General features: G+C 39.2%; 1 protein-coding gene across 2 annotated transcripts in view; it reads right to left on the bottom strand.

Moving 5' to 3' along the window:
- Nucleotides 1-14,282, bottom strand: part of GRID2 (glutamate ionotropic receptor delta type subunit 2) — a 730,152-nt gene that overhangs the window by 95,483 nt on the left and 620,387 nt on the right. For both annotated transcript variants that reach the window (XR_005103041.1, XM_037379411.1), the window contains exon 13: nucleotides 7,857-8,052. Coding sequence is in view for 1 of the 2 variants with exons in the window: in XM_037379411.1 (XP_037235308.1) it covers nucleotides 7,857-8,052 (196 nt within the window). In the remaining variant the exon portion in view is untranslated. The remainder of the gene's footprint in view (nucleotides 1-7,856; nucleotides 8,053-14,282) is intronic.

Genomic DNA, 14,282 nt, shown 5'->3' with positions numbered 1-14,282 from the left:
AGGTAGCCATGAGCAGTTAGTCTGCATGTTGTGGTCTAGCTACACTTGCTGTCAGGGTGTGTGGTGTTGTGGTCCTACCCTCCCCACCTATCAAAAATACCAAAAACTCTCCGGAGATTTAAAAAAAGAAAAAAAAAAAAAAGAAGGAAAGCTCCTATTTGTTATCTCAACAGTTAGAGATTGAGTGCTGTTTAACACAACTTTAATTCTACTTTTTGCATGTACGTAAAGATTGTTTTAGATCAAATACCTGGCAATGAACAGTTTGCCTTACGGTGGCAATTACCTGCGTAGTTCCACAGAGTTGGTCTCCCATCAGGACAGGGATGCATCCCGAATAGTCCACTTCTACACAAAAGAAACTCCAAGTAAAATCTCCACTGACAAAGGAATCAGTTTTCCTCTCCGGACTGTTTTGCCATGTAAAAAGATGACTACAGGGTTAGAAACAGGCTAAAGTGTGAAGCACTTCACTTTGTATTTGGCCACCAGGATGATGATCACTCCTCAAAGGGCTATCAGCCATCGTTTCTCCATCTGAAAAACCTGGATTCAGCTCTCTGCAGAATGCAGTTCTACAGGATTCAAGAAAAATTAGTTCCTCAGGGTATATTTTGCCATTTCTTATTTTTATTGGCATTTGTAGTCACAGAATATGATCTTATTTTGATAGGTACTGTACAAAATAGGCTGCCAAGAAAAATAGATTCCCAGCTTAGGCATTCCCAACCACTCTCTAGGAAAGGAAATTGTCTACGATAGCAGGGGAAGAAACCTGGGCACATAAATTAGGCATCTAAAGTTACACGTGATGGGAGTACAGTTGTAGCCATGACAGTTTAAGGATCTAAGTGAAGCAAATTTTTAAAAAAGAATCACCTTTGAAGAGAAGAAGGGATATATCTGTAGGGGGATCCCTAAATAACCAAGCTTTAGGCAAACAAACCTCTGAAAACTAGCAAAAAACTTTAGGATTAGAAAACTGCCTCTGAGATTAATGCAATTATGTTAATCAATGAGACAATTCAAGAGAAGTGTGTACCTGGCACCACTGAAGCTTGAGAAAATGAGAGATAATAAGGACTGATTGCTCAATAAAATATTCCCCCCCACCCCATCTTTTTGTATTGTGTCAGACTGTTATGAACTTTAGCTCCCATGCTCATCTTTTGAAATATAAGCTGTAGCTGCCCTTTGAGGATGAAGGCTGAAAGGTCAGGCACAGAGAAGCTTTTTTCTGAGAAATACTTTGTCTGATAATGGCCATGTTCATTAACTTAGTTCATTTTGGGATACAGTGTTCTTTGGTTTCACCCACATCACATGAATGATGGTATTTAGATGACTGTAGTGTGAGTCCCTCTGTCCCTCTTATTTGGCAGTTATAAAATAAGCTAAAAGAAGGGAAAGAGCAAAAAAACAATAAAATAGTGCTGCTCAGTTAATGGGTAGTGATTGTAGTACACCAGAGACCTAGTTGTCAAGGTTTTTGTTAGTGTAGTAACAAAGGAGAGTGTTAAGGAGTTTGAAGAAAAGGCAAGACTACTGTCTTGAGGGAAAACTTTATACCTTATGGAAGAGTCCTTGGAGAAAGCATAAAGATGCTTGCTCAAAAAAGGAGTTGTGCTGGAAGCTCACACGAATGATTTCCAATTCAGAAATGAGAAAGCTACTGGGAGAGTTAGAATTGACCATGAAGGGCCTTGAAACTCGAGACAACTGGTTTGTTTGTTTTTTTTCCCTTTTTAAATTTTTTTTTTCCCCAGGAGCATTTTCAATTGAACTGAATGCAGAAAGAGTGTTTTATAAAGGTCCCAGAAAATAACACTGAAAACTAATGAAGCGATGGACTGAGGGTTGTATGGGTAAATCACAGACATGCTATGGAAGGTCAACTGGCAAAACTTAAACAGACACAGAAGCTTAAGCAACAGAAAGTCACAGGGAAGAAAATTAAGATGATTAAGTCAGCTACTGTAGGTTTCCTGTGGAACCAAATTAGTGGTCAGACATGAAAGGACAGTAGAGGAATATACACAAATTTTATTTCAGATAAAAGGAGCTCAGTTCAGTGTAAGAGAGGCAGAACTGCAAGTTGTCTCCCTGGAGCCACTAGCTGAATTTGTTTGGACTTGAGAATACTCTGGGATGAGCTACAGATAGAAAAGACTATGGTCTTAGATGTAGGATGACCCACAAAAACTGGAGAACAGATCTGGAAAATTCTCTAAGATAATAGAGATAAGAGAGCAAGCAAAGACAGTCATGAAAGGTAGAGTAGCATGGCACCACAGCAGGACATCAGTCAGCGACATCTGAGGCTGTTAAAGTGACTGGCAGGCATATGCAGGCTGACCTTTGAACAGTAGTCATGAGCAACTTGGATGGCATTTCAGTGAGAGCAAAAGGGGGAAAGCACATTTGGGAGCACCTAAGATGAAACAGGAGAAGTTGAACTCAGATAAAATTTTCAGGAAACTTTGGAGACAAAAGGAATATGGCAGTAGTTGGTAGTAGGCTTGCTTAGTTGTTGGATGAGCACATGTCCATGTAGATCCACTTCTTGATATGTAGGCTAACTCAAATTTGGACTTACATTTTCATTTGAATAAAATGAAACTCTGCAGAAAATAACTTTTACAGGTGTTCTACTCAAGATAAAACCTGTGAAAACTTAAGAAAGTCAAAGTTATATAAAATTTTAGTATATGTGTAAGAGCATTTGTGAGAGAGAGCAAGCATTTTGTTCAGCCTACCTTGAATTCTAGGAAAATGAGGCAGCAGGAAAACAGTTTTGCATTTCAGGTTTAAAGCCATGCATAGAATCTTCTTCACACTCTGTTAACTGTTACAGATCAGTTATTAGACATCCAAAACACACTGACTCCCTAAGCTAATCCAGATAACTATTAGCCTTTTGATAATGCCTGAAAATAACACCGCACCGTGTTTGTAGTGCTTTCTGGACAGGACTCTACATTTTTGCACTGCTGCAAGTTTGTTTAAGCCCTAGATATGGAAGCAAAGACACACAGGATTATAGGGGAAAAAAAAAGTAGCCAGACCATCCATGATAATACAAACTAAAGACAGCAGAACTATTTCGTACCCCCAGGCACCTGTCAGCTCCAAGTCATGGACTGTACAGGAGACTGCAATTGCAAAATAGATAAATTGCATCTTCAGCTTTGGGTCTGAACACGTCAAGGTGTTAAGGGTATTCCTGAACCTTATTACTTGTAGAACAACAACAGAACATCTCCTCTGCCCAAGAAGCATCACCTCCAGAAGCAGAGGGGAACCAGGGAACCAGTGTCTGGTTGATAATTAGTTTGCTAACCAACAGCTGCATAGTGTAGCTGTTCTCCTTGTAGTGAATTGAGGTATACAGGCAACTGGAGTACAGTCCAAGCATTTTTATATGTGCTTGCCTTTTTTGCTTCCTATCCATTTCTTAGCTACTGTCTAACTGCTGAATCACAGTACAGATCCAATATCAAAAAAGTCTGTCTTGTTATGTCTTGTTTTCAGTGCCTTTTTATTGGCCAACTCCATGGTCAGAAATGTTCACAACAAAGATGTATGGACTTGCATATATTAACTAGATCTTTTTGTCTATCTGGCAGATCAGTGTATCTGCCACCAGAACAGCAATTCCAACGGCAAATTTGTGAGTAAATCAAGATAATTAGTTAATTCAGGAGTTTTTTTGGCCCATCAGTAGAAATCTTCATGCTGTTGCTACTGCTGAAAACAAATTAAGAATAACCATGTCCACTTACTAACAATTTATTCTAGCACAGAATTGCAAATCATTATTACCCCCTTCTTCCCCAGACAAATCACCTTAGCAAAGCATTGTTATGACCAATCCATAGGTAGTTTAAACAATATTATTACTATTAAGTATTCTCAGGAAGGTAAAAGTGCCACCCACGTTGTCCAGGGAAAAGAAACGGTCTCAGCAGCTGCTAGCATGTTTCCACTGGCAATGCAAGTAGGGTCACAAGAAAATAAAAATCTCAAGACCCAATTCCTTTTAATATTGTGTGCAAGCTGGAGGAAATATTGTTAGAGCCTAAGAGGAGTTTCTTTTAAAGCACCATCCAGAGGCATTATTTCACCTGACAGTCATTCGCAAGTTTCCTACCAGCTAAATATTTTACAGATAAGAGTTAAATAGATAGAGGTTTCAAATGCATTCGGATTCTGCCTATGCAGCACGGGAAAGGAATTTTCCACTTTGTACTGCTGAGAAAAATGCAGACGCTGTAGGCTATGGTGTCATGTTCAGAGGAACAAGGTGGGTAGGATAGGGCATTAGGCACTATTATACTCTAGGGAAGAAAGTGCAGACAGGGGCACAATGGAAGTGCTTCATTATATTTAAATGGGAATAGTTCCAAGGACAGGAAAGCCTGTGGTGCTTGTAAAGGATTAAGCAGGGTAATGTGCTTTTTAAGAAGACATAAAGAGGTATGTAATATGATATGTGTAAGCCTAAATGATTTTTCTTGGAGTCCTCAATGAATGTTTAAGCAGGCATGACTTAGGCCTCTGTAAATCCTCTCCGAATAAATAACTTCTGCAAAAAATAGAGATTCCTTTAACAGAATGAGATGCATATTTCATAACCTATGCAAAAAAGGAAAATCAATTTGAGATGCACAAACCACTTAGGAATAACAAAGAAAAAATAAGATAAAAGTGAATATTCTCCAGAATAATCCAAGCATATATAGGAATGCAGCTACCTCCTCATCCATTTTGATTTGACAGAGCAGGAAGACAACTGAATGCTTTCCTATCTTCAGCTCAGATCTTCAACTGCTTTTTGCTATCTTTTGAGGGAGGAAGAGAGCGTAAGTGGCAGAATATATCTAAAGTGCTTGCGCTTTTCAGGCTGTCTCCTGTTTGAGGTGTTTAAAACTCCGCTCTTGCTTCAGGGTGAATCTACCCAGCTGCTCTCTATCTAGACCTGATGGTGTATATATAGCTTTTCACTATGGATGGAATAGAAGCACACACAGTGATATGTATGCACCTGATTTATGAGAACAGGACCAATAAATATCTAAACCTGAAAACTTACAATGGCATGATCTTCCCATCTTATTTCTCTTGCCTGCACTGCCCTCCTGCCAGGAAAAGCAGGTCACAGTGGATTGCCTGATGCAAAATGGGACTACGCAATCATTGTCATTTGGTTGTATTGTATTTTCACTCACACAGGTGCCATTCCCCATAAAGTCACTGGTACGGGAAGCATGCAGTCCTGCTAAGTGGAATGACGCAATGAGTAAATCAGAGGTCGATCCCCCCCTCTTTCCCCCTGTTTATATATACACTAGTATTAAACTGCTACTTTCCTCAAAATAAGAATTCCAGCTCTACTGTAATTTGCAGAATAAAACCAAGACAAAACTGAAGTACTTTCAAGATATAACAAAAATGTTTGGCAAAGCCTTCTCTGTGATGGCTACTCGCAAACCCCATTTAACCTCAGAAAGGGTGCAGCAGGGAGTGTTGTTAAAGAAAAGCATGCCCACCACATCCATAACATCCTTCCTGCACACATCTCTCCCATGGTGGTCGCTTCTACCACAGTCTCTTCATGGTCACTAGGCAGCCTGGTGGAAATTCCTTTCCCTGTACCCATTTGGAAGCACTTGTTAAGTCTCAGCCCTCACTTGGCACTCCAGGAATGTGTGCCAAGGCAATGGCCTTGGAGAGCTTGGATGAACTGCTGTTCAGTCATGCTTTAAATGCTGATTAATGGTAGAAACAAAATGAAGCACAGAGGGAGACCTGTTGGCTTAGCTTGACTAAGGTTATAATCTGGTTAATAGCTCTGATGTCGCCAGTTAAATTCATTCAAGACCCTGAAGAACATCATGAAGCATAAAAATAGCCTGAGGGAACTCATGAATTCTTTCCTCTGAAATGTTTTCATTTTTTTGAAGTATGTTATAGAGATCATAATCTCTGCCTCTTATCAGCTACCTTTTCCAATATTAACTTTCCTTGCTTAAGACTAGCTCTTAACATCACATTCTTCATCCAGCTTTCTTCCTGAGCAAGCCAAATAAAATCTCCCAAAAGCTTCTGTGTGAACAGCATCTGACAAATAATCTTTTTCTATGTCATTTCTTCCCATAAGGTGAAAGAAGTGGAGGAACTGGGAGAACTGGCTTAGGCCCAATTCTGATGAACATACACATATAGGTGGATGTGTATATTCATCAGAATTGGGCCTAAGCCCCGTGATATTTTAAAACTGGAGGGTGGTTGGCTTTATCCCATGCTACAACTTGCTTTTTCAATATCATTTGCAAGTGCTTATTCCTGGGAAGTAGAGGCATGGGAAATTAAAGTCCTCAAATATTTCTGGTTTTGTAGGTTTTAGGATGGCAACTGCCATGTTTCCATGAATGAGAAATCAAAGACACTAATCTGGAATTACCTGCCAGCATGATACGCCGGTTGCTTTTTTCAGCTAAAGGCCATTAGTTAACACAGCTGTGTTTGACACACTCTGGTTTTTGATTCCTCTGAAACTCTTACTATAACTTGGGAAGGCAAACCAGGAGGAGGGCAGGTTCTTTTATACAAAAGGCAAACCCCAGTTTTATCAGTCCCTTACAAACTAAACTAAAATATATTTTCTCAAAAAAAGCAATTTCCTGTAGCAAATAAATCTTCAGTGTGTCTTTTTTTCTTTGCTTTTTCAGCTTATGACTTTATCTAAAGGGGTTTCAAAAATGCAGCTCCCCAGGGCCTCTCTTGCCTCTTCTTTCATGCTGTTTAGTTCTTCAGAGGAGAAAATATGATCTCAGTTATACAGAGGGTAGATTAGTGATTGTCAAAACTCCAAAGAATCTCTGTTATTTTGTGGTTCTTTTATTATCAAGAGATCACCAGTGATTTCATAATTCTTTTTAACATATTCTTTTCTCTTACATGTTTGTATCCAGTGTCAAAACAGCAGAAATTACAGGTTTTCCTGGCAAATGGATTTCAGTGGACACAAAAGGCACTTTGTCTGGATTTTCAGAAGTGTATAAACCAAGCTTAAAACAAGTGAACACACAACTTCCTGGATATTTGCTCTCATCAGTGTTCACATTTTGAATTTTAAAATAAAATCTAAAAAATATGGTATTTCTCAGGTTTGATTTAAAAGTCTGAACATGAAAATATGGTAGTAGGGAAAAGGTTTATATACAGTCACTCATTAACTCATATTCACTCTCATACTGAACCCTTTCATGGACTAGTGTTCTTATAAAAGATGTAGCTGTCAACCAAAAAATTGGGAGGGAACTATGGCTTTCACAAATGTGCCTACAAAAATTGACTCCTGCTCTCAAAGTATTTTGCCACTTTTAAACCCACTACAGAAGGTGGCTCTAAGACTCTTCTTTAAAGCCAGATCATCTTTTTCTGCCTGCTTCTCTTAAAAATACATGATTCAGACCTACAACTGAAAGCCAAGATTTTCAGTGTCAGGAGTGTGCACAAATAAGTTAATTAATGTCTCGTACAGCACATTGCTACATATTCTGGGGTTATAAGTCCAGTGATCCTATTCCCATTTTGCATCCTGACAAATGCAGTCATCTTTCATACCTATAAAACCCTCTTGGAGCAAACATTTTAAAATGTTGAAAACAAGGTATGTAGCTGAGAAGTCCCCATTCTCTGTGCCAATGCAAGGGGCTTGCAGAAATTGGTACCAGGAGTGATCATTATTTGGGTGCAATTGCATCCCTTATAGTTAAAAGCAACAACTAAGCAAATGTGGTGTTACAGCTGAGCATCTCCAATGGGAAACAAAAAGTAAGTCATACCAGTACCTTCTGAATGCCTGCGGTCGACTCCAAGACGTTGTTCTCTGAGCCATTACTTCTGTTAATCATCCGCCACATTTGGGCATACATGCTGTCTCTCTCAAAAGGGTTCATCCCTTTCACTCGGACGTGCTCATAGACTGCAGAGTCCAAGACAGTGCCATAAGGAATATCCGTCTGCCTTGAGAGATCCTGGAGAGACCTTAATTGTTGGTGAAGAAAAGAGACACAGGAGACTTGAAGCCACATTTTCAAGAGGAAGAAGCTGCAGGCAAGTAAAAGGGCAACACATAGGAGGATGGCTGTCAAGCCAGTTTCTTTTGTTGCTGGGTGGCTTTTTTTTTCTCCTCCTTTTTTTTTTTTTTTTTTTTCCTTAAAAGACAAAGTGAGACTGAAAAACTCTTTTTATGGTTTAAGACAGAAGGAGGAATACAAAATGAAAGGAGTGGAAAATATGAAACTGGATGAAAAGGGAACAATGGAAGGAGTAAGAGGATCCTATCAAATGGTGAGCTCCTTTGAGAGGGGGCAAAGGAGAAAAGGGGGCATTGCAGTTCCTCCAGCCGTATGCAGCAAGTTCAACAGAAGCTGGGTAACTGCCTATGAGAGTACGGTGCCACCACACACCCTGCTGCTGGGGAGCAGAAGAGGTAGCACCAGAACTCACCAAATCTAGCCCAAAGGATCTGGGCTGAGTACTTCTACGTGCTGCTGGGTTACTCAGTGAAGAGCAGCTTTCTGGTGGCATTCCTGCACTGAACGGTGTACCCATCACACCAACCACATCCTACACTATTTTCAGCAATAGGAAGATTTCTGTTGTGGTTTCATGAAATGCCTTTTCATCACAGTTCAAGCTATTTAGTCCAATAAATTTGTTCTACTTTACATATTATCTAGTCTTATCTATTCCCTATATGCAAGAAAAAAAATAACCATTTTAGAAGTTTCTAAAGCAACTCAAATATGGTTTTGTCAGCCCTACTTTGGACTTAAAAAGGTATATTGGAACCTTTAAAGTCTCCTTACATCTTGGCCTTTATTTTTCTGTCCTATAGAATTGCTGTCCCATACTTTTGGTTCTTTAATGGCATTCATTGAAGTTTCAAAATAACTACTGCAATACGTTTACTGCCTAAAACCCATTACAGCTTTCCTGGTGCAAATTAACTTTGTATAAACTGCAAAAATCTAGTGGATGACACCTAAGGACAAATCAAGGAGCTGAATGCTGTTTTAAAGCAGGCAATAGCAAACAGTAAAAGCTCATCGCAGCCACAGAAAATGCAAGCAAATTCCAAGTTGTGTTTCTGAAACATGTAAATATAGAAGCTAGTGAAAATGGCCCTACAGGGGGCAAAAAAAATTGAATTCTTAGGTGTTCCAGGGATGGCACTGAAGAAAACAGTAATCAGACCTCAAAGGATATGTATGCCTCTGAACACAACAGAAAGCAGGAAAAGAAGAAATCAATAGAGCTCAGTGGCCAGGGTTTAGAGGTTAGTTAAGTCAAAAAGAAATCCTTTGAAATTCAGACATATGGGCTTAGAATAATATTGAACAAGACCTATATTCTAAGCAGATAACATACAGCAAATATATAGAAGGGATAAATTTAATTTTGAAGAGTAGATAACTAATGGTATTAAAACCCCCACAATCCTCTCCTCTATCTCCAACAAGATGGCATTCCTCTTCAAGAACATAAGCAGCAGGGAACTTGCAAAGAACCAGTACACATATGGGATCATCAAAGGTGAGCTGCTAAATAAAGCTTTTTCTGAAACCAAGTATATCGGTCTTCTACTAGAGGATTGAGACATGCCCTTTTCTAGGACGAAAAATCTGAGACCCTAGTAGACTCAGATATCAGGAGAATAAGTACTGCAGCTAATTTATAATCAAAAATTATAAAAAAAAAGAAGGAATAAAATTATCAAGTACAGGTAGAAACCTATAAGTTCTGAAAGATTAAATATGAAATGGATGAACTGTTAGCAAAAATGTGAAACCTCATTATGGCCAGTGTGTGAAAGGGAAGCAGTAAATATTTTTTAAAGGCTCTAGTCGTAATCAGGTGAATATGAAAGTAAACTACTAAGATGTTATGCTTAGGTTTAATAAACAAACTGAAATAAGGATTGATACAATTTTAAAGATCAGTCCTGAAGTTTAGATATAGCCACCAGGTAGGTTTCTCCAGGGAAAGCATTTCAATCATCTATTACACTTTGAAATTACAACACCCCCACCGTGAATTTCAAAAAGGCCTTCATCTCATCAGACAATATAAAGAAGGTGGAATATGGACAGGCTACAAAGGATGAATTTAAAACACTTCCTGACAACTCTGAATAGCATTAGGAAAGCCAGTCCTCAGCTAAAGTGAATGCTCTTGAGGGACTTCAAGGGTAGCAAGAACAGCTTTTGCAGAACTAAAAGGCTGAACAAGGCAAGTGTGGACCTGTTTAGGGGAACAGCACACACAGCTAAGGCTGGGGTTCTCAATGCCTTCTTTGCCTCACTTTTCCCCAACAAGGTCTCCCAGGTCTCTGTGACTAGAGGCAGGGTTCAAAGAGGCAATGAACAACCAGCAGTAGGTGGTCAGGTAAATCCCAGCCAGACAAGGCAGGGAGTGATTGACAACACTAGACCCACAGAATCCCATGAGGCCTGGCAGGCTGCATCAAAGGAAGGCTGTGCAGAGAGAGATGTCCAACGTCCTTGCAAGGTGGCTTGCTTCGATTTTTGAAAGATAAGGGCATTGGAGAATTCCCTGACCACTGGAGAAAGGAAATGTCCAGACTATACTCAAAAAACATAAAATAAAATGATTCATGGAATTAAAGCTGGTCATCCAACATCATGGAGTGAGTCCTTTCAGAGCACATTTATGAGCACATGAAGGAGAAGAAGTTGGTTGGGAGCAGTCAACATTGATATACCAAAGGTAAGTCATGCCTGACCAATCTGGTTGCCTCCTACAGTAAAACGACTTGGTTTATGGACAGGACTGAAGAAATGGATGTAGTTTACTTTAACTACAAGGCTTTCAATACTGTCTCCCACATTCTTGTACCCAAATGAGGTCTGCCTGCGTGGGAAACCAGATGGATATTTTCTGATTGGATAGTCAAGATCACAGGGTAGCTCACCTGCAGGCTGGTAACAGATACCAGAGAGGTCTAACCTGGGATGTGTCTCACCAATAACCCAGAGGAAGTGAGTAAGCACTGTCTTGTCAAGTTGGCAGGTGACGTGACATTGGGGGACCAGATGATTGCTCAAGGACAGGCTGCTATTCAGATAGACCTAGAAAGGCTGGAAAAATGGGCTGAAATTCAGTAAAGACAAATGCAAAGCCTTCCACCTGGGGAGGAGTAACGCCCTACAACAGCCCAGGCTGGGGTGCAGCTTTGCAGAAAGGCACCCTGGTAAACAGTGGTGGGCCTTGGTGAGCATTTCTCTCTGCTTCACCATTAGGCAAAATGTTGTGTAGAAGTAGGTGTATGACTATTACATTGACAGTCTATCTGTCAAAAGCATCACTGATGAAAAGCACTAGATAAATAGAAACATACTATATTCATCCATTTGTGTTACTGCTGGTGCTGTAAATACACTTCTGTATTTCCTGGCAGTGCTCAGAAGTGCAATAAACTATTACAGGATACATATTGTAATGTCCTGTAAATGTTGTGTTGTTATGCCTGCTGCTAGAAAAGTATACAAAAAGTATTTACTGAGTCTCTAATTTCTAGTGACAACACCTAGTGAAATTGCAATCATTACAAGTAATGTAAGCCATATAATTTCTAATATAAGAAGCAACAAAACATTTTTCTGAAAATTATTGCTAACTGGTATAAGAATGATATGTGCAGCTGCTGCTACAAAACAGTACAGTTAGAAACAGCATAAAAGAAAAACAGCTCCTCTGTATATCTTGTGGCTGTAAAAGCAACCTTGCTACTTTCAGAAAGACACACCAACACAAGACACAAGCTGTTAGTCCAGAAGCGTACTACAATCAGGTATGCAAACCATAATACAAACAGCCTGAGAAGCAAGCAAGAGTGCCATCACACATGAAGGCATCACCAGCAGGGAAATAACAAGGAGGAGAATTATGCCAATGCCTTCAGGAAGGCATGTTGTAGCTGTCAGGTCTGGGACTAACTACAGTTTGCAGTCCTTTACTGTTTGGTGTTCTCTCCTAAAACACAGGATGCCTCTCAGCTGCGCTGCTCTGCATCTTTTCACAGTTGCAGGTGCTTCTCTGTGCTGATAAAATGATGTCAAGAAGACAAGAGCAAGACAAATATGCACATAAACTGTTTGGATGCTCTAAATGCTGTTGTCAGCAGCAAACTCTAAGTTTTGGTTCACCTGACCCAAAGCTGGAAGTGTACATGTGCGTATATATATGCTGCTGCATAGGCAAGATGCAAGAATGAAAAAGACCTATCACATCAGTGACTTCATTGCCTCACACAAACATGTTAAAAGGGATCACAATATATATGATTTCTTGCAGAAGCTGTTTTTATAACCCACTACTCTGCAGACTACTGGTATGACATTCACAACCTAGTAGCTATGGCACAGCAAAATAAAGAGAAATGACAAACCTTAATAAAATTAATACAATTATTAAACCATTGAGGTTCCTTTCTAGAAGAAAGAACTTTAATAACTGCTTTGCCTCCAGCCTGGTTTGCAGGTTACACATTGTTCAATGTACATTTATTCCTGGATTAAACAACTCATTCACTGTCCAGACAAATATATTTAGTGGAGACAGAAATTCCCAGCCTCACTATGTCACCCAGTCTCACCACATAGCTGCCACACCAGATCACAAAATAAGGAAAAAGTATTTTTCAAGCTGATTAATTGCTGCAGGGTAACCTTTGATGCCCAAGTTCTGATACTGTTATCCGTGCTGGATGAGCATTTAATTTTGCAATAGTTTTCCTGATCTCAATTGAACTACTTGCAGATCAAAGCATACATCTAAGATGAGTAAGGGAATTATAATCCCACATTTTAAAAAAATTTATCTCTTTGAATTTCTAATTTTGAAGCAATAAGGTAATGAATGATAAAAAATGTTTAAAAATAAAAAAAGACGATATAGTTAAAAAAAAAAGAATATAAGATAAAAAACCTTTAACTGAGCTTGTATATAGACAAATTCTACTTCCAGGGAAATGACCATGCAGTCAGGTCACAGTTTAGCTTGATTTTGGTTATCACTCATGAAGCGTTGCAGAGAAAAATGTGATCCTTATGGTAAGTTTTTTTCTCGTTGCAATTACTAGGGTAATATTCCCATACAAATTAACTACAATATAGGGCTATTCTGAGGATGAATTGAGTCATTTGAGGATGAGTTATTAAAAGACATATGTATTTTTCCGCATTTGTTGATTTTGTTTAGTATTCTGCACCTTAGTCGGGCAGCAGTTGTCAGGTCACTTTCATTTTCTGGCTTAGTACAAATGAGTTGCATTGTAATGTAAGAAATTATCTCTGCTTTCACCTTGAAAAAAAAAATCCCAACATATTAGGTTCTGCATATATTTCTTTCCCCAAAGTATACCACTTCTATAAATTAAAATCCTAGACTTAGAATTGGTAGTATGTTGTTTGTGTATGTCAGCCAAAAGTGTTTAAAAAGTACACAGAAAAGGTAGAAAAAAAAGGTCATCTCCATAAAGTGATACTGAAGGCTAGTTGTTTTGTTAGGATTGACTGTTGCACAGAACTGTCTGCAAGGAGTAGTCACTAGATTTTAGGAGAAAACGACTGATGTCATGGCTTACACTGAAGTCTTTATTTATGACTAATTCAGATAAAGGTTTCCAATGTTTTTCTTCACACACACACACACACACACACACACCCCCCCGGACATTAAGTGTTAATTCATAGGCTTACTGAAAGGGCAGACTAGACCAAGATTTGACTGTTGGCAGTGACTGCTTGCTAGCCAGTTTGAAGATCTGTGTGAACCAGAACGTTAGAGGTAAGGTTAAAGAACATTCTGTTTTTCAGCGTAAAGAATTCCTACTCCAATCACTGCGTTCTGGTGTAACCCCCCTGGCAGAAAAACTTGTAGGCAGTTGCTTTGAGCTGTTTAAAGCCTTGGGGACATCTTAGCTTCAAGTGAATCATGGTGTAGGAAAAATGTTGTGAAAAGAATGACTAAACAAAACAAGGATGACACAAGGCATGCTTTACCACTATGCCCCCATTGTTTGGAGGCAGAGGTCTTGCCTATCCCATAGGACATATTACTTATGACATGGAGAACATAATGTGAACTTCTTATTTGACAGAAAACACGCGAGGCAGACGCTCCTCCATAACGTGTACAATCTAAAGTCTTAATCAGGCTTCCATGCTTTTAGAAGTGCATTAGATTTA

The sequence above is a fragment of the Falco rusticolus genome, chromosome 1, assembly GCF_015220075.1.
Source record: "Falco rusticolus isolate bFalRus1 chromosome 1, bFalRus1.pri, whole genome shotgun sequence".
Taxonomy (NCBI): Eukaryota; Metazoa; Chordata; class Aves; order Falconiformes; family Falconidae; genus Falco; species Falco rusticolus.
This window is presented reverse-complemented; position numbering and strand designations above follow the sequence as displayed.